The sequence below is a fragment of the Polypterus senegalus genome, chromosome 4 (assembly GCF_016835505.1).
Source record: "Polypterus senegalus isolate Bchr_013 chromosome 4, ASM1683550v1, whole genome shotgun sequence".
NCBI classification, from domain to species: Eukaryota; Metazoa; Chordata; class Cladistia; order Polypteriformes; family Polypteridae; genus Polypterus; species Polypterus senegalus.
Window position 1 is genome coordinate 198,072,454 of NC_053157.1, and position 21,963 is coordinate 198,094,416.

Sequence of the window (21,963 nt, forward strand, 5' to 3'; positions counted from 1 at the left end):
ACTACTCACAGCACTTTGCAATCTCCAAGCAGGGAGGACCCGGGACATGAACCTATGATCTTCTTACTGCAAGGCAGCATTGCTATTATTATTGTTGTTGTTGTTAAAGTGTTTGATTTTGTTTTTTTGAAAAATGAAGCACAAAAAACAAAACGTTTACACTGATCTTGTCATTATTCCAAATATCACTTCTATTATGTTGCAAGTGGAAGAAAAAAAAACTCCAAAGTAGCCTACAACTCTTTTCAACAAGCATTCAAAATGTACACTCCCATGAATACAGAAGACAAGGATCACCCCAAATTTATCAGATTTAAATGCATTGTTTAAATAAAAGCTTTGCTGCATTCCTCTGCTTCTGCATCATTCTATACCAACACCCATTCCTTAAATTCAAGCAACAAGTGTTGTCAATGGTAGACTGTTGATTGTGGCCGCATGTTGGAGTACTATTATTATTTATGTTGTTATGCTGGCGGCTTGCAGACCACTTGTAAACTGAATTTAGGAGTGAATGTCAGTTGTAAACATTTCCCCATTAAAGAAATTCACTTATAAATGCAATCATGATGACATAGTTGCAAGTGTGGCAAGCTCACTGGCCAGAATGCAGTCTATGTGGATTTTTCTCTGGATATTCTGTTTTTGCCTCACATCCTAAAGGTCTGAGTGTTTTGTGATTTGGTACATTCACCCATAGGAACACTGGTTAATGTGGTCATGAGTGTACTATGTGATGGACTGATGCCTCATCCACAGCAGCTTCCTGCGCTGCACCCAAGTCTACACGGACTACAGGTATATCTATTGGGATTATGAACTATACATATAGTGGTTAGTGTGGGTCCTCATATACCCTTTTTGGTCTTCCTAGATCCACTCTATATTTTATCATTTTCAAATTTAATAATTTGTTATAATTTACAAAGTATTATGAGAATAAAAAATTAAAAAACTCTTTTTCTCTAAATTACAACTGCATAAAATATTGAAAGCATGCAGAAATAGGGTATTTTCCTTAAGGTGTAAAATTATACTAAAACAGAAATTGATTGAAGAAGTTGAAGAAACCGAACTTTCCACTTATACACTGTAGTCAGTAGGATTCAGGAGTCCCTGAAGCTAAACAGAAAAGCAAGTCAGTTCAGTCTATCAAACAAAGTAAATTTTCTAAATCCCCAAGGTCACAGAGCAGAAAAGAATTTTGAGTCAAAAGAAATAGGAAGGGATGAGGCATTTCATTTTTTTAGACTAAGCTGTTAAAGCTTTTTGAAAAGGCAGAGGAGTTAGCACTGCCACCACACAGATACAGCCAACTAGGTTCAAGTCTCAGCCCACAGATTTTGGATACTCACCCCTTGTATTATTGCATTTTCTTCTCATATCTTAAGGATGAGAATATAGATTTGTGCAGAAGCAGAATCGTGATACCTTTACTGTGTTACCTACCTACAGTAGCTCCTGATGCTGCCATGGTACACTTTCACCCTCCACAGCCTTAAATTGGACTAAGTGGTTTAGTAAAGGAACAAATAGATGTGTATAATAAGAACAATAATTTCAAACAGTGTAATATTCACATTTCCTCATTAAATAATTACTTAGACCTAAATGCTTGAGGAAAAAAGTTGCAACGGGTATCCAAATAACTGCCTGTTATGCCCCATAATTAGAGTTTAATGAAAATGAAATAACTATGCGAAGATGAAAATTGCTAAAATATAAATTTTTTCAAAACAAAAATTATATATTTGGATAAATATTGGACACAAACATCTCACAGTACCTTCTCCAGACAATAAATATGAACAGTCGAAATGCTTAATGGCAGAAAATACTACTAAAGTACACAATCCAGGTAAATGTATGCCATTATTTCGATTCATTTGCCCGAATTTTCCAGGCTTCAAAAGTGCAATAAGGCAGGAGATGCTATTCTTGCAGTTGTATTAATGATGATGTAACCTGCGTTATATATCATTAAGAAGATGATTATCTTCTATCTGCCCGTTTAGCAAGATGAAATCGCTGGCAGAAGGTCCCCGACTGGAGATGCCCGCGGGCCAGACTGCTCCACACATGGAGTGACAGCCGGCCAGTGGCAGCGAGAGGGGCAAATTTAATTAAAGCCTTTAGTGCTGCGTTTGTAAACAGCACAAAGCCAATGACACGCTTAATTAGAGGGCGAATTTCAATAAAAGCTTATTCAGGAAATCTCATAGAAAAAAAAACCCCGAAAACTAAAGTACGCCTTAGCCATACGTTATGCCTTCAACATGACATAATGAAAAGGAAAGCGAATTCATATCTTGAAATGAACAGTTCTTACCACCGCTGCGCGTAACGAATTATGAGGTGAATATTAACGCCCATTGGCAACCGATAACTAAATTTAATAAAGCACATCGCCATTGGTGACCATGAAAAAAGTCAAGAAATGGTGCAAAAGAAAAAAAAATCATTCCCAGATGTATATCAATCCATCCGTCAAGTTTATGAATTCGTTTATACTATTACAGTGTCACACTGAGCAACCAGATTCAGAGAAGAAAGAAAACACAAAAGTCTTTTTGTAGAGTATATTATAAGGGTTAATGAGTTGTCTTTATAATTAGATATTCATATACGGTGTTAATTGTGCCTTTCGCTTCATTACGACGAGAAAATTGAACGACTCGGTATATGAAACTCAGTAATTCAACAATTTTATTACAGCGTAAACGAAAACCTGGTAAGCTTGATAGACAAGACAAGTGCTTTATAGGCTTTTCAGGCTGATGGACGATCGGCGTCTAAACAAGACAATCCGATCTGAGTGAAAACAAGAAGAAATATTCAGATTGGACCGTTGAGCTTGTTCTGAGAAGAACGGCATTTTACTGCATCGATCTTTACAAGTTTATAATGGGTGATTATTACTGATGATTAATATTCCCCTAATATATATATATATATATATATATATATATATATATATATATATATATATATATATATATATATATATATATATATATATTGATTTAATTCACTTAGAAGAAAGAATAAAAAAATGAAAACGCACAATTACCTCGAACATGAGTTACCACGATGGAAAAGAAAGAACGCTGAATGAACATCAATACGCATTTTCCAACAGCTTAAGAAAATTAATAAAGCACTAAGCAAAAAACAAAATGGCTTTTACCAAATATCAACTCACATTGCAAATACGAAACATTAATTTTCATGTATACCGCCATTTTACAAAAAACAAACTTTTTACTCCGAATAAATTATAACTTTCAGGAAGGGAACAAATAGAAAGAAAGAAAGAAAGATTTAAACCTCTCGCATATATATATATATATATATATATATATATATATATATATATATATATATATATATATATATATATATATATATATATATATATATATATATATATATATAAACGAAACCATGTGTATAATTAGCCGAATATTCGCTTTTTGTGATAGTAATTGGATGGCAACTTGTATTGTATCTGCACCTTTAATAATAATTATAATAAATGTTTGCATTTATATAGCGCTTTTCTCCTTTATTTGAGCCTACCAAACAAAATAATATAGAACAGCATCGATGAGAAGATTAAATTATAGCAGTGTAATAGGCATATGAGGCTTGAGGCTGTAAAGCTAAACAAATAAATATTCAGCAATTCGTTATGACTTTTGCTAGTAAAGAAACTGAAAGGCAAAAGTCACTTGAAGTGGAAATATTCTATAGCAGCGTACATGAACGACTGGCGAAAACACAACTTCGTGTTTTTTGACGTTTGTGTAAAATAAAGAAATAGGATTCTTTTCAAAAACAAGGCAATTAATATTGAACAACAAAGCCGAGTGAAACGGGCAACTTCTTAAAGTCAATAGACTGGAAATTCGTTATTATTTAATTTCGAATGTTAAAAATGTGTATACATGTATAGTGTTACTACTACTATTACTACTAATGGTAATAATAACTATAATAATAATAATAATAAGTATTATTATTATTATTATTATTATAATTAACAAATATTCCCACACTGTTCTCTTAGAGGCTTCAATCACTGAATCAACACATGCAGGCTCTAAATACGGACGTTCATTTAGTGTTCAGCAGCCACCTGAAATGTTGCTATCTGATTCTATGACAGGTGTTTATTTCATCTCCTCCTTTTATGTTCGCTTTATAACTAGCCGACGATCAATAAACGAATGTTTGCCATCCCTTCACTCCGGTCGCCTGCCAATGAGTCAATGGATACCTGCTGAGTCTCCCAGTTGGTTTGGGAAGTTCATTGCGGCGGTAGAATTCAGGGCACGGACGCTGCCATAATGAGTGAGATGCTATAAAACTAAATTGAATGTTTTATCTTTTTCTTTCTCGGTACATATGTAAAAAGAAACGTGTAAACAATATTAAAGCAACAACTTACGAGATATTTTCTAGGTTTATAGCTAAGATTTCAAGCGTGAAGATTTTCTCTGAACAGAAATGCAGGTTAATGTAACACTGACTCATAACACTGAAAATATATCATTGCAGCGCATAAAATGAATGTCCTATTCATATTTCAAAGACATACAGTAAACTAAATACAATTCACCAACCATACAAGAATTTTACGTTATGTATTTTTAAGCTCTCCGGTTCATTTCAGATATGTTTTGGTGAAGGGGGACCCCCACCCTCCAGGGACCCAGACCAAACACCCAAAGAAACAAGAGGAAAACGCGCAGGCATTACACAGGTAAACTCTGCCAAGTATTTATATTTTAATGATTACTGTTACATGTGTATTACGCACTCTTGTTGTTTCTAGCATATTTTATCTAAAAGCCTCATAATTTTGTACACACTCTATATAAAACATTTACATATAAAAACACATATCTGTTCTTAAATTTCAAAACTGCGTTTTGTGACACTTTATATGTCACTTGAACTGGTCCTTCGAGTATTTATTTCACTTATTTCAAAGTATTACATTTCCTTTACGTTAGTGTTTGAAAAGGCTTTACTTTTCGTTTTTGTTGAAATTTCATTGTCTTTTCTAATCATCTTTTGACTGGGTTCACTCTGGTTTGTAGAATATTATTTTAAAATAAATGCGCCAGAACCAGTTTGTCCCATATCAGTGTGCAGTACACACGAGGCAGTCTAGGGGGCGCTCTCTCATGTTACCCGCATCGCTAGAAGCCGCACATTCTTTGCAGAAAGTTCTACACAGAAATCACAAAACTTATTATGACCGAAGTTAATGTGCATGTGACTAATAAGCACGGTTAAAGTTTTAAAGTTCATTGCAATTTATATCTTTATCTAATGCACAGGACTACCGAAAATGTGTTCAGTTATTTCAGGTTATATTTCGACTAGTAAGTATGATGTAGAAATGGCGCTCTGTCCAGGCTTGCTTCCGTTTCTAAAAGATTGCGTCCCGGCTCCTGGAAAGTGTATGGATTAATAATAATTTCATTTGTAGAAAATGATTTTTATTATATATCAGTTTGGTATGTCATTCAATATTTTTTGAAGTACATTGCATGGAATACTTCATCGATATTTATAACAAACGTACTGTAGAAACAAATCTTAAAGAAACCCTTACATTTTCCGCTTTGCCAAAAAGTAGATAAAAGGAAAGGCGCTATATAAATAAAATTAATAGTGTTGTTCCTATTAAAATGTTAGTGTTAAAGATAACATCTTCCTGTGTTTTGTTATAAAAAGGATGTTAAACTTTTTATTTGACTCGGGTTGGCAGAACATGTACAAATTTTAGCCCATTTCCATACTGCCACATTAAAAAAGGTTTCAGTTAAAAATACCAATTTGTAGCCATGTTGGAAACTGCAATCTGGGAAAGCTGTCATTCAGATGATGTTATGTCTTTTTGTTTTTAAACCTTTTAAAAATCCCTGCATACATGCATAAATAAATATTACGTTTCTATAAAATTGCTCTGAAGTGTGAAAAAATGCATTGTAACAATAAAAATAAAGTTCAATGTAGTGTTTTTATACATCAAGCACTCCTGACAGCAATTCTTACCTTTTTTCTGGATTTTATTTGTTATGCATTATGAACATTTTCAATAAATAACAGATATGCTTAAACTATGCTTAATATAATAATAACAGCAATAGTAATAATAATAATAATAATTTGACATTAAACCCACTCTTCACTTGTTATATATTTCTAATAGCGCTGAAAGAAAGTGTATTTTTATTGATGTAAAATGGTTGTCTAAATAACAATAACAAGTATGGCTAGAACAAGAATAGGGCCAACTAACAACAACAGCAACAACAAAAACAACAACAACAACAATAATAATAATAATAATAATAATAATAATAATAATAATAATAATAATAACAATAAACTGGCACTGGTGAGTTTTGTGTGTGATGTTTCCAATGTTGGCAGAACAGAGATGTGCTAAACCTGTTTTAAGCTTCTTCTTCTCATTAAACTTCCCTTGGGACAAAGAAAAGTTCTATCTATCTATCTGCCATTATGTGGAGTTTAGATTAAAACATCAAAAAAATAAAATAAAATCAATAAAATTTGAACAGTTTATAATAATAATAATAATAATAATAATAGATAGATAGATAGATAGATAGATAGATAGATAGATAGATAGATAGATAGATAGATAGATAGACCGTTGGTATTTAAATACTGTTCGGTTTATATTCCAGAATTTTGTCTTTTACGGCCTACAGCCCAAAGCCTACATGCTTTCTCAAACGCCTTCTCGATTATTTTGACTTGAGTTGACCCCTTGCATATACAACGTTTGTTAATATTTGTTTATGTTACAAAGGCATTCAGTTTTCTGAATTATCTTTGAAATTCGATTTCTTAACAGCAGGAATAGCGCCATTAGTTATTTGAAAGTCCGTAATCGGTGTGTAAGTGTTGTCTGCCCGTATTACTTTAATGGCAGTCCTCATGTCAGGTTTCGTTGTGCTACGCACGGGGTCGTCACACTGGACTCGCTGAGTGTTTGTCCCGCTAGAAGCGTCTGATTGAGGCAGGAGGCGCCGGGCTTCCCCCGGGGAGATGAAAAGTCAAAGACTGCAGCTCCTAAAGCAGAATAATGTAATCCGATCTGAGCAGGATTCAGCCTAATTACAGTAGAAATAACAACAGGGGGAGGCACTGTGACTGAAAATCGTCGATCTGTAATAACAGACTCATCACTTTAATAATGGGGTCTTCGAGTAGGAGTCATTATAAAAGAGCGGACTAACAGGAGATGAGGCGAGAAGCAGAGTGGCGACTGTCAATCCTGGAAGCCCGTCTGTACCATCAGCGTCTTTAATAAAACAGATACACTTGGTGTGCGGAGTACAGTACACATAACTGAAAGTCAACACTCCTTTAAAACACTGCAAATCAATTTACATTGTGTGTCTAAGTTTTAATCAACAAGGAACAAATACGAAGCCCGTATTACAATATGCGACCAAAATACGCTGTTGAAATATTGCAAGTTATTTTCCATTCAGCATGAGAATACGTATTATGAATGGCAATAACTTTGATTCATATACTATAGTCTACTGACAAATCAGTACGAAAGTTAATGTGTTGTGTAATAAAATAGCACATTTGATAGATAGTACACGTCATAGCAACTTTGAAATGTGAGAAACGCACATGCATGCATTCTCAAACTATCTTATCAAATTCAGGGTGGATGGGGGCCTGTAATATTATAATATGCGGTTTATGATCATTTAAACATGGGAAGCTGCTTAGCTTTGCTAACATATTCGTTGATTTTGTTGTTCTAAACGCTTAGATAGATAGATAGATAGATAGATAGATAGATAGATAGATAGATAGATAGATAGATAGATAGAATTGTCTATATGTACTGTTTAATCCAATTTAAGTAATAGATACAAAAATAAAACGTAAACTTCAAAAATGTTTTAAATAACCAAAAATATGACCCCCGCCCCAAAAAATAATATTACACCATCTGCTTTACAATTTTTGCCCTTTACAAATTTAAGCAAATTAACAAAATAAACAATGAACTTGAGTAAATTAGTTTAGAAAGAAAGAAAGAAAGAAAGAAAGAAAGAAAGAAAGAAAGAAAGAAACCTGATAATTGTCAGGAGTGAACGGGTAACACAAAATTGTGCAGCGTGACCTTTTAAACGTGTGGTTACGGAAACTGTCTTTGATGGAAAGCACCAACCCAACCTTTATTGCTTTGCTTCTAAAAGCATATGGCGGTTGCTTTCTTATCCACAGACCAAATTCCCCTAAAAACATGGAACACACGGAGGGGCAGCAGGTCGCAAATAACCCGAAGAAAAAACTGTGACAAATTCCTATTGTCTCTGCTTTGCTGGTACTTTATTACCCACCAGGCCGAGATAGCCTTCGGGTACCAATTCATCACAGACTCAGATACAGGCTGAAACCCACCCTAGACAGACGCCCCAGGGCGGGCTGCTCAAGTTTGATGTTATTAAAAAGAAGGTAAAAACAGGGGGTTGGGGTGTTTTCACTAAAAAGTCTCTGTGCCAAAAGTGACTGTACTTAAGTGGTGACGTTTATCAATAAAAACAGTTTTGTTTCCATAAATGGAGCACGATGGAGCTTAATATATTGATGTTTGTTCATAATACGTCTTATTTCTAAACCGAGCAATAATTATAACAATACAATAATATTGCATTAGACTAATTGGATTATGCAGGTTGAAAAGATGAATGGATTGATGGTCATTTTAGATTATTCTTAGCAGGTATCTTAACACATGCATGCTCGCATACTCACTGACTCTCACTTAGACCGTTGTACTCTCTTTCCAGTGGGGCGTTGGACACCGAAACCCAAAAAAAAAAAAAAAAAACACCAACTGGATTATCACTGCAACGGGTATGAGAAGCTAGTAAACCAGTCAGATATTATTATTACTTGTTACTTGTCTGGCGACTTAACAATATAGACAGATTAAGTTAAATTTCTTTTGTTTTTCCAATTAAAACGCAGGCAGGTGAAGGGACATTCTCATGGTCACACAGGATTTGAACTCACAACCTCAGGCTTTAAAGTCCAGTCTTAGCCACTATGCAACACAGTGCACAATCTGAAAAAAAAAAAAAACTTTCTACAGTATATTAATTTTCAGTTGAAAAAACAATGATTGAAGGGAATACTCAGTATCATCAAGGTTTTTTTTATTCCTTTTTTTTAACTTTTGGCAACTTGCTGCATTATACACCTTTAAAATATTTTAACTCCTGTATTCTGTTTTAGTTTTCCTTTGCATGCGTCTTTAAAAAATATACACAGTTGTCAGAGAAGTAGAGGCTTTATTATTCTATAAAATAAATATAACTAGAGGCTATATTATTTTATTAAGTAAAAGTTAAAAATATGAGCAACAATAGTAAGACTGATAATCGACGGGAAGTGTTTCTAAATTAAAGTAGATCCGTTAGAAAATTTACAGTTGTTCAATTATTGCTCAGTTTATTGATCTAGGATTGCTAATTATTAATACTAATAAGGAAATCATTAATTATCCTCGCTAGTTCTTTTTCCAAACCAGCCCATTGTTATGGAGGGTGGTCAGGAGCCGGAGCTCAACACATATACAGCATATACGGTGAAATGGAGGAAACAGCCCTAGTTGGATCGCCTGTCCGTCACGTTCACACACACTCTCTCGTACGGGTGCAATTTAGAACCGCCAGTAAACCTAACCTGACCGTTTAGATGGTGGCTGGAAAAAATGGAGTACAACGGAACTTTCCACGGAGAGAACTTCCAAGTAGAAGGGATACTCCGAACTGCAATTTCGTCTACACGTCAGTCATTAGGTTATGTGTTTAAAACACACACATAGAACATTTTAGGCTCTCTCCTTTTATTTCAGATGATAGATAGATAGATAGATAGATAGATAGATAGATAGATAGATAGATAGATAGATAGATAGATTCCTAACACAACAATTTCCCCTGGAGAACAACCATTCAGAATTTACTTTGCCTAAAAAATAAAGCGTTTATACATTTCAATATGACTTTATATTAATTATTTTAATTTTCATTGTGACAGTTTAATGTTGCTAATTAAATGATACACGAGTTTATTGATGCATACTGTCGTTTGTACTTTCAACTTGTCTTTTTACTGTTAAGAAATAATTAAAATATAAACTAATTAGGATATGGCATTTTGCCTCGTTGTTCAATTTCATTAGTATTTAACATCTACAGTGGATGAAAATAACTTTGTAAGCGATAAAGATGTTAGAAACATATCCGAGAGAATGTTTTGCTTTTTAGAAGATAATCTAATAAAACGTAATAACGGAGAACAGCTTGAGAAGAAAGCAATTAAAAGTGCCTTCAATTGATCCAGATTCTGTTGTAAAGAATTAGGAAGATCATTTATCAGAAAAGCAATTATTTCATTACGTAATGAGCGTAAAGGAAAACGAATTAGCTTAATAAAAAATAAGTCTAAAATTACTGTCATTGCAAAGCAATAATTAATGAATTGTAGACAGCGTCATACTGTTATCATAGAGAGACTGTTTTGTTTTCAGAAAAAAATATAATACTGTATGTGTGCATGAATTTTTTATATCGGTATTGTGTGTATTCTTTATAGTCTTTTGTATTTTGGTTTTTTTTTTTTACACAGGGGGGAAATAAATGAAAGAAAGCAACACAAGAAGAAATATGTTTCTGAAGAAAATTTGATATATTTGTACTCAGTTTTAATAAACGACTTATATTAAATCCCACTAAATTAATCATCTCTGTCTCCAAAGGTCAAGGATTCTAAAATGATTTAGGAAACGTTCTCTAGAAGACGCGCCGTATTACTTATTAAACTTATTTTAGGGGTGATTTTACATGCAAATAAATTTAGCTTAAAAATATCATAAAACAAATGTGTTTCACTAGTCCTGTCTGAATAAGATTTTATGTAATTCAAAAAGTTAAATTGGCAGACGTTTCTCATTGAAGCCCATCTCTTTAAATGATGGTGATATTCTGAAACAGCGCGTTTGGTGCAATTTCCAGCTGACTTCTTGTAACCTAAGATATATTGCACCAGGTTCAAAAAGCAACGTTTTTAAAATGCGACCCGTTTACTATTTGCGTTTAGCATCAATATTTTGTTTCTTCCAACTATATAAGTAAGACAGACATGTTGTTTTAAAAAGTTATCCCCTATCCTCATTCACACCACAACTGAAATATCAATCAACCTTCGTTATTAATATAGATTACAGTGCACATAATTGATTTTTATATACATCCCCATTGCCACCACCAGCGCCTGAGAAATCTGTGTGCTCCGGCTAAAGCTGAAATAAGTGCGTAATAAAAACATTGATATATTAAATTCGTTTTTCCTGCGTTGCGGATTTATTATAACTCATTTTTCATTTATATTGAATTGAAGCCGAGCGCTCTTCACTTCCTGCTTTAGGCGGAGAAAAAGGTTAAATTACTAGTGTCAGTCTATGCAAAAAGCAACCAATCAGAAGCTTGGAGGGCAGGGTAGTGGCATGGTCGAGAACTGAGCGACCACTTACTCGAAAAATGTGCGTTTACGAATGCGTTCTTTGGAATTGTTCTTTCATGTTTTACTTGTAACATTGCTGATATGGATTCAACTGCTTGTAATAGAAGCAAGTTAGATGCCATATGTCCATAAATATTTACAACTATAAATTCTAAAGCTAAACAATATGCCGTCTCTGTCATTAACGTCTTAAAATTTGATGCATAGTTTTTGGCGGTTAATAATTAATAACGTTGCAAAAAAAAAGCACCAATGAGTCAATAGTCTGCATCTTCTGTGTCTTCATATATTGGCATTATCAAGTATATGTCACTCCTAAAAGCTTCAGCTTTTTTTTTTTTGTTAGAATTATAGATAGATTATTATCGTGAGACGGCAATAGTACATCTTTACAAGTGATGTTTAGGAATTTGCATATTTAACGGTGGATTCTAATTAATCATTTGTGTGCAGTTTTTCTTCCTTTACATTAGTTAATCCACGCTGTTACTGTTTTAACATTTAGCAAAGCCATGCATTTTAATTGTAGCAATTACTGTTAGACGTTTATAATGTAATATGCAGAATTACAAGGATGTAATAACAGCAGTGTTTTTGGCATCACAGTAGCCTGCACTGTGACCCTAACTTATTAAACGATCATTTCTAGAAAGACAAATAAAGCACTATTATCATCCTTATTATTGTTGTTATCAATAAAAATAATAATATAGATGTTTAAGTATATTTACATTATATGAAATATAAATGCATATGTCTGGGATCATACTGAGCAAGATCTGAAGTACTTTTTATATTTTGAGATTTTCATATTTACTGTGCAACGTTTCATTACATTTGTAAGGTACAACCCAACAGTAACATCAAAAGAACATTAATATTATTATTAGTAGTAGTAGTATAGTAGCAGTATTTAACAAATATTGTGTTTAAACAAATAATTGTTCAGCTACTGCGTATTTTCATATTAGAAAACTTAGTTAAGTGGTTCAATTAATTCGAATAATAATGCTACAAGGTCCTTTTCTGTGTCTGAACATCTTGCTACATCGGTTAACGATAACCAGAAGTTGATCTCAAGGAAACTAACGCCTGCATATTTTACGAAAATTACAAATTTGTTGTTTTACGTTTTCGATTCATTGTTAATTAAGAATTTGTTCAATGTTCTATGCGAATTAACTCTAACGCCTAATCTAATTTCCGTAGAATGCGTCAAATTCTAAATTACGTTAATTAACTATTGTCTTAATGTACACTTTGTAAATCAATAAACATACAATGAAATTTAAATAATAATAATACACACACACACACACACACATAGATAGATAGATAGATAGATACAATTTGGAAAAAAGCCCTTACTTTAATTATATGATCGTTTCAGAGAAGAATAAGGATGTGGTGCAAATTCACAGCAGAACACAGAAGGTGATTTTTCTCGCTGTTACAGCTGGCCTCCGTTTCGTTATGAAGCCTTCTCAAGGATCTATTATCTATTAGCTTTGGTGGATTTGCTTGGGGGATTTTGCGTTTTGCGCACAGTAAACAATAACGCCCTTCCAGTGCCTGCTGCTTCTTTAAGGAAAAGCAAAAAAAAAAATTCTTGCTCCCGCCCCTTGTTCAGCACAGTAGCCAATCGAAAGGCATAAGACGGGGATTTGGGCAGCTTGATCGCCTCACCTGCTCAAAGTCGGCTTCGTTGCGTTTGTGGCTGGCAATTGCTGATTAATATTCATAGTAAGAAATATGAAATGCTTGTTTTGAGCGGTCATGGATTTTCCGAGTCGGGAGATATTGTGTAGTATTTGGGGAGCACCTTTGATTGCGTTTGTCGCGTAAACGTGGTGGGCTCAGAGAACAACAGTTCAGAATCAACTTTTCCTCACTGCGCCGCTTGGGATTTTTGGCTCATCATTTCAAGAACATGTTCGCTGGGGTACCATCCGTGCACTCGTCGGCGCTTGCTGCTAACGAGCATCGGGATTCCGTCGTGGACCATACCTCTTGAGTGCAATGGATTACTAACACCTTTTGCATGAGTGAATTCCGTAGTATTTGGAGGAAAATACTGCATTCATGGTGTTTGAACAAGAAAACGAACTTTTACCAACTTTGTAGATTTGGATTGTTTTTGCTTATTTTATTATTGTAATTGGACTTTCTTTGTTTCTGTTCATTTACTGCTTGGAGTGTTAGATTTTTTTTCTCGTGGAAATTTTTAATAATAAACAATGGAGCATACTGGCATTGAACAAGTGAATCAGACGCACCAGCAGCATGAGCCCATCAGTTTCGGCATTGATCAGATATTGAATAACACAGACCAACAAAGCAGCTGTATGCTGCCCAGCAGGGCTAATGAGACGGATTACCAGTTAGCCACCAACGTTTACGCCAATGGGTACAACAGCGTCTACAACCCTGCCTGCTCGATGGGCGCGGGGCTGGCAGGCTCCTACAACGTTAACATGAACATGAATGTCAGTATGAATATGAACGTTAATGTGAACCCCGGTGCTGCTGGAGGAGTTATCCGGGTACCAGCTCACAGGCCCATGCCACCAACTGCTCACCCACCGCCCCCGCCCCATCCACCGGGAATATCGGCTGGCATGCCCACTGTGCCCTCGGTACCCACCATGGGTAATGTGGCCAGCTTTACCTTTCCGTGGATGGAAAGCAGTAGACGATTTGCGAAAGACAGGTTGACAGGTGAGCCCTAAATAGACAAATATTTTAGAAGATGGAAGACCGGCACCCATGCTTTGTGTCTTTTTTTAAATATCAGAATTCTTTCGAATTTATGATGCAGTAGCATAGGAGATTACAGCGAATTTACACCATAGTGTAACGGTGAAAAGTCCTAAGATACGTATGTTGCCCTAACTTTTTTTGCTTTAAAATTTACATTGAGATGTTCAATTGCATTGAGTTATGATTTATATTGAGAAGTAGTAGATATTAAAAGTCTTAGATTGTGGCAGTCCAGAGTTAAAACCGTTTTCCTCTTTCTGTTTTCTAATGCGAATTTCCCAAAGTTTGGCAAAACATTACATGGCAAATGAATAAATGGAAAGCACATTTACTCAAACTAAAGTTTACAGAAAAACACTCGAACCTGTGTCTAATTTTAAATTATTGAAACTTGGTGACATGTTTGATTACAATTGACCAAAATGGTATCGTTGTATGTGCATTCAATTGTAAGTTTTTACGTGACAATGATCTGTTTACATTTTAAATGATAGTGCTGGTGTAGTTTTTACGCAAGCCCCGTGTGAACTTCAACCAAGAGATTATTTTCAAAAGTAAGTCGGTAGGAGCCCGCAAAGAATACCTGTCCTACAGTAGGTAGGCTATACGACAAGAACAAGGCTTACGTCATTGGGAAGCGGGTGTGGAGGTGAAAAATGTCCAGCAGACAGAATATTTATGCAAGGCATATGGATAAAAAAATTAATAACAATATGGACGCATATATATGTAGACGGGTTATGATGCTGCATCATAACAAAAATGAAAATGCATTAAATCGGTTTCTAATTATAGCGCTATTTAACAATAGATAAAAAAACATAATAATAATAATAATAATAATAATAATAATAATAATAATAATTTATGTTTTAGTTTTAGTATTGGATTATTCTGGCCGAGTTTTAACCTGACAACATCCGGTGCAATATTGGAAGTAACAGTAACATGTATTAATATTTTTATAATTATTACTGATGTTGTTAAAAGTAAAAAGTTCTGACACTTGCCACGAATATTATTTCAAAATGATTTCACAGTAAAGACGAAATGAAAATCGGCGCCATCGTAGTTATTTTTGGCCGTTTTGTACCGTAAAAATGTAATGTCGTTTTAATCCCACTATTCTGAAAAGAGAAGCATCGATGATTTAAAATGTGTTTTTATGTTGGATTAAATGTTAGCTCTGTTGTGAAATATTAGCTCTGTTCTGAAATATTACTGCTACTACTATTAGTACTACTACTGCCACTTCTACTTTTGCTGCTTCTATTATTATTATTATTATTATTATTATTATTATTATTATTATTATGGACATGTTAGGATATAGCGGGTTGGATAATGGATGGATGGATGTTGCAGAAATATTACCACTGTTACTACTGACAGCTGCTACTTCTAGCTAAATTATTATTAAATATAGCACCCATTTAAAATGTGTTATTATTGTTGTTGATGATTGTAAATGTAAAAAAAAAAGAAGCAAACTGAAAATATGTAAATTGCATGCATTTTATAAAACGTTTGGCATGAATTTATCTAATACAATAAAAAAAGAACCCATTCATCAATTTTCAAACCGACACACCTTCCAGTCATGTAATTTTGTCATTTTCTAACCCGCTTAATACAGAAACATGATCGTGTGGGGTGTTGGCGCCTAACCCAGTTAGCATAGGTCGCAAGGCAGGAACATACACACAGGGCATGGTGCTAGTCCATCGCAGACTTTTCAGTCAAATAATGAATTGTGTAGTAATAATAATAATAATAACAATAATAATAATAATAATAATAATAATAATAATAATTTGTTTTAATAATGTGTTCCCCTTTCCTGTGTTTTAGTTAGCCTATAATTTTAGTGAGCAAATATTCGTCTAGCAAATATTTAATCGGGCACTCTGCTAAGTTTTGATAAATAATAATATTTTCATCTGAAAGCAATATTCGTGGAAAGTTGTTTTATGTAGCTGCGCTGTAAAATGCGCTTTACAAACACGGTCAGGTTTCAAAACAGATTTTAAGTAAAAGCTATCTGGTGGATTACACAGGCTGACTTTGAAGCTCTCGTTGTAATGTACATTACACACATTTAGAACAGATTGTTCTGAAGACTACTGATCAAGCGCAAGTTATCTATCTATCTATTTTCGCAATGATCTCCATTTTACATGGTTTTGCAACATGGAGTTAATTCCTTTTTAAGTAAATTATAACTCATTAGTACTTTGATAGAAGCCTTTCAGCCCGCATAAACGTACAGAGAGCACGGATGTCCTTTCAAGCCTCGCCAATGTTTGCTGTGGTCCATATTCATTTTCTCATCTTTTAAGCTCACTGTTAGAAAATACGCGAAATAATGTAAGACACGCTCAAACATGTAGCATGATATTATAGGTTTAGGTTGTGTTTTATTGGTTAAGTGCCTGCATGTACAGCTTTTAATAAAGTGTATTAAAGCGTTCATAGTAGTGTAATTAAGATAAACGAAAGTGTTTTAATTTACCTGGTCTTTTACGTTAAATGCAATTTGCAATATGCAATGTAGGTATTGAGCACCTGATTTTTGTATTAGTCAATAGTATGGTAATTACATTTATCGTATACCGTTTATCAGTCCGAGAAAGTCTATTATCGCAGTATGGATCCACAAACATAGCAGTGAATTTAGTTTACACCTTTGGCCTGCATATCCAATACTGCACTCCTGGGTTGAGGGGAAACGAAAGGCTGAGAGCAGAAATGTGTGGCTTAAAAATCTGCAGGAAGCAGAAAATGACTGATGCTATTAAGATCTATCTATCTATCTATCTATCTATCTATCTATCTATCTATCTATCTATCTATCTATCTATCTATCTCCATTAAAGTTGACCAGTTTTTCGGCGACCACCAGTGAGTACATCCAGTCCAAAAAGTGCGTGCGAGTGATTTATCTGGATGGTCGGATTCGTGCTGAGCGATCGGCTGCGGCTCTGCTTCCATCACAGACTTGAATTATTGTAAAACAGCATATCCCGTCTACTGATAAAGATGACCATCTTTTTTGACATGATTATTATAAGCTATTCTGAAAACTATTAGTAATAGCGATAAACTACCGTTTCTCATGCTCTTCCTGCTTATGATGCTTACAATAATCAGTTAGTACTTTTGATAATATAATCACCCGTAAAGTGGGCCACTGCTGCTGCTGCTCCTACTATTACAGCAAATTCCCCTTTACTGCTGCTCATTATCCAGTTATTATCGCTGGGAAGTCCAAGTGAATTTACAACACTAAACGGTCACTCATAATTCATAAGGACATTTTATAACGGTGTCGCTATATGTTGTTGCACATTAAATGTGAAAAATTAACTACATTTCTAGTTTTACAAACGAAACATAATTAACAGTGCGAATTACATATACATTTTTTTTAAATTTTATGGAGATCATAAAAATGACTTTTCATGTTTTGAAAGAAAAACGTGTTTTCCAAAAATTCTTCAAAATACTTCCTAACTTTTGCAGTTGTTTATATCTGTCAGTCTCATTGAACAGTGTTCCTAATATTGTTATCATTTACACCTCTAATACTTATTATTATTTTATCACAAATATTTTATTGCATGTCAAGAAATTTAAAAAATTACTTTCTTGTATTTTTTATAATTACTAATTAACATGAGTTTTTCCAAATAATGATGTAACAGTTATTTATTCTCAGTTAAACTTCTAAGTACAAACTTTGTTAAAAAGTGTACAACGAAAAACGGAAACTTCCAAATATGGTTAATTTGTTAATAAGGAGAAATTGCATGGTGAATTAAAACATCAGTTTTTTCCTGTTTAAGACTTTAATTTAGAAACATATCTCAGTATTTTATCTGTAAATATTTATTAAAAACTACAGTAGTTGGTCTGAAATAATAGTTGCAAATTAATTACCTTTCTTTTGGGATTTTGAAATTCTAAATTTTTTCCTGTATGCTAATGACCTTTTCTTTATTTGACTACTTGCCATTAAAATGAGATTCTTAAATCCAAAAAGCTTTGTCAGTTTTGAGAGTAAGCAAAATTATTAATAATAAAAGGTGTAAGATATTTAGAAAGTTAGTATTTGGTTATGCTTTATTACTGTTTTGTGTAACAAAGTTTAATAACCATTTTGTTTTTGTAACATTGCTTTAAACATTATATGAGTACAAAAGGTTTCCAGCATTGCCCTCAATCAAATTAACAATTGGTATTCTTATTTGCAGACTGTTTATAGTTGGGTTTCTAAAATGAACCGACACATTTATTTTGAAAACATTACTACTGGAATGCCTTATCTGTAGCCCATAGCTGATGTTTCCAACAGGTGTTAAAATATTTAGGATCTTTTCCAACGTCCGCCAGAGTGTGAGCTTTCCAAAACAATTGTGAACTTTGATATCATGGTAAAATTACTTTCCTAAAGGAACAGTTGGAGGAAAATTATGTATGAAGAAACAATATTCCAACAAAGTGAAAAATCATTTTAAAAATGTATTGTGATTGGCGAATGGATAAAAAAAAATTAAAGCTGAAACAAGTGTAAATATTGATATTATTACACAATCACTGAGAAAAAAACTATACACTCAAAGTATTGAATAATGACAACTTAAACATTTAACTTGAAAGGAAATTAAAACTAAAATTATAAAATAGCACTCAACATAACGCACTTAGTAGCAAAAAAACTCCTATATTGATGGCAGAGTGGGCCACTGAGTAGCACTTCTTCCACCAAACTCAAGAACCCTTAGTTTGAATCTCGACACTGCCACTGTGTGTGTGTGTGTGTGTGTGTTTGCAGTTTATAGATTATCCCTTTGTTTATCTGGATTTCTCTACAAATGGTTTTCTAACCTGGAATGGTTTAAATAAATGGGAGCACAAATGTTCCCTGAATTGGACTGGTGTTCTATTCTAAAATGTTCATTTTAGCCTTGCACCTAATGTTACCAGTAATAGATTCTGAGTGTTTCCATCCTGTAAATTAATTAATTAAATCTGTTTATGCTAGCAGTACATATATTAATTATACTTGGTACCCTCCTCCTCCTTGTTATCCACATTTCTGTCCTCATACCTCTTTATGGAGTTATATAGTTGAATTACCTGCTGGCAAGGTCTTTTGCATGTCTAGTCTACTGTGAAGAAACTTCCAGGACTTCTTTTCCAGGTCAAAGCATTACTCTTTACACCAAATGATTAGTTTATGGTTGGGTCAGAGCTGCACAATAGTCAGTAGTAAAGGAGGACAACTTCCATCTCTCTTTTAAGATCTATCATAGTTTCAAAAATTCAGTTTATTGAAACAATGTAAGGTGACAAAATGGTCAGCACTCCTACTGTACACCTTCATGAACTTAGGTTTCTCTCTCTATCTTCCTTTCTCCGTGAAGTTTGAATGTTGCCTTTAAACTTTATGACAATTTTCTCTGTTTATTATTCTCCCCCATACACCTCAAAGACAGTCATTTTACATTAATCAGTTTCTGTTGGCTCATTATGAAAGAGTATGCCTGTACTGTATATGTGATTGTTCAGCGCTGCTGTCTACCATGTGCCAGATGCTGCCAGAGTAGCCTCCAGATCCCTAAAACCCCATATGAAATTAGTAGACTTAGTACATTTCTAAAGGTTACAAGATAATCTTAAAGATCTGCCTGACAATAATTGAAAACTATTTATATGAAGTAACTTAATATTAGAGTATAGACACTTCTGTGAAAAAAAATATGGATAAGTTTAGTATTTCTGGGAATTTTAATTTTACCACCTTAGATGGATAATGCCTTAGGATGGAGGAGGGATGCCAGTTTTGTTTGAGTAAACTGACACAGAAATACCCAGAGATATAATATATTTCTATCCCAGATGGCTGTATAGTGTAAGAATTAAATGTTCAGTCTGAATTTCCTACTAAAAGCAGATGCAAGAACCCTGCTTTGAATTAAACTTCCCTTTGGACATGCTTAATAGTAAGACAACATCCCAGTTGTAGACAGTACAGGGACACTCCTGCAATTCAAGTCAATGAGAATATTAAATAAACCATTCACAAAATGTATGTAGCTCCAAAGCATTTTATATTAACATATATGTAAAAGAGGAAGGAAGAGTTCACTTCAGTAAGCAGAAAATAGTACTTTTTTGCTTAATTTCTTTACCTTCGGTCTTCTTTTTGATTAAAATGTCTGATCTATATACAGACATTTGTATACGGTATTGTATTATGAATAAAATGTGACTTGAAAGATATTTGTAGAGAAATTCTGAAAACAAACATGTATTTATGTGTTATTCTTTTTATTTCATTATTATGTGTTTTATGAGATACGTTCATGTGTGGAAATCACTTATGAAAGTAATAAAACCCTTACTGACACATACTTTTACATGCAATATCTGTGTAGAGCAGAGAACAGATGTTTTCCTGATGAGCAAAATATCAAATGGGTTTTTAATTACATAAATAAAGTATGAAAGAGTTGACAAGATAGGAGAAATATACTGACACCAAAATACTGTAACAAACACTTTAAAGCATCCAACTGAATCTGCCTTAATAGAACCCCCTCAACGAGTGGAGTTACTTAAATTTCTTCCACACCCACACCTTCTCCCTTTTACTGTTTCTTCCTTAAATGATATTTTCTTTCTAGGAAACATTTACCTCTGCCTTTCACTGTAATGCCAATAAACCCTGGCAGGGTGCAGCCATTTGTGCCCTATCACAATGATTAGACGAGGGAATGCCCTGAATTTGCTCATAAAGTCCCAAGATCACATGCACATAGGGCCAAATAGAAGAGTCTCCCAGCATTTCCCATATTGTTCAGTGTCCACCTATACTGATAACGCTGGGATGCCGTAACAGAAGGGCATTTTGGGCACCATCATTCCCTATCCAACATAGCCAAGCTAGATAATGTACTTGGTGCCATCCTTCACTGCATCTGACTGGTAGTAATGTTTATAGATTCTGTTCTATGTAAATGTTGCACTACCCCATGCTTTCCACAACAATAGATTAAATACAATTGTAATCTTTCCAACAGCTTGCATTGTTGATAACTGGTAGGATAAATTCTTGCCATCCAGAGGTTTTCATCATATCCTGCATTAACCAGGAGAAACTAGAATGTTTTGGGTCAGGTGATATATTTTCCAGTCCTTCAGTGTACAAAACTTGTTCTCCTTCACTTATTCATGTTTATGGCTGGCAAGAGTGAAACTCATTTGGCGTATCAGCTACCATACTCCACATGATGTAATGATTTGTCTGTTGCTGTATGTCTGTTTGGCATTAATCCTGTACCCTTCTGTTAGTAAACATATTATATGTCTTTTATTCTGTACGAAGAATATCAGTTTAATTTGCAACATGGTCAACACACAGTTTCTAACTGCAGAGCCACCATTAGTTGGATTTTTTTGGGTTGTGGTCTGTTCCTAATACAACTGAAATACCCCCAAAAAAAGTTACCAGCTCTGATAAACTTGTATACATCTGCCACCCTCTACCAAGACACATTCACAACCTCATAAGTCTTTATTATGCCCCTTAGCTGG

At 34.1% G+C, this 21,963-nt stretch overlaps 1 protein-coding gene across 3 annotated transcripts in view; it reads left to right on the top strand.

Moving 5' to 3' along the window:
* The first annotated feature begins 13,284 nt into the window (after window positions 1-13,284).
* tlx2 (T cell leukemia homeobox 2) overlaps window positions 13,285-21,963 on the top strand; it is a 95,342-nt gene continuing 86,663 nt past the window's right edge. For all 3 annotated transcript variants that reach the window (XM_039751856.1, XM_039751855.1, XM_039751857.1), the window contains exon 1: window positions 13,285-14,322. In XM_039751856.1, the coding sequence (XP_039607790.1) occupies window positions 13,842-14,322 (481 nt within the window). In that variant the 5' untranslated portion in view covers window positions 13,285-13,841. The remainder of the gene's footprint in view (window positions 14,323-21,963) is intronic.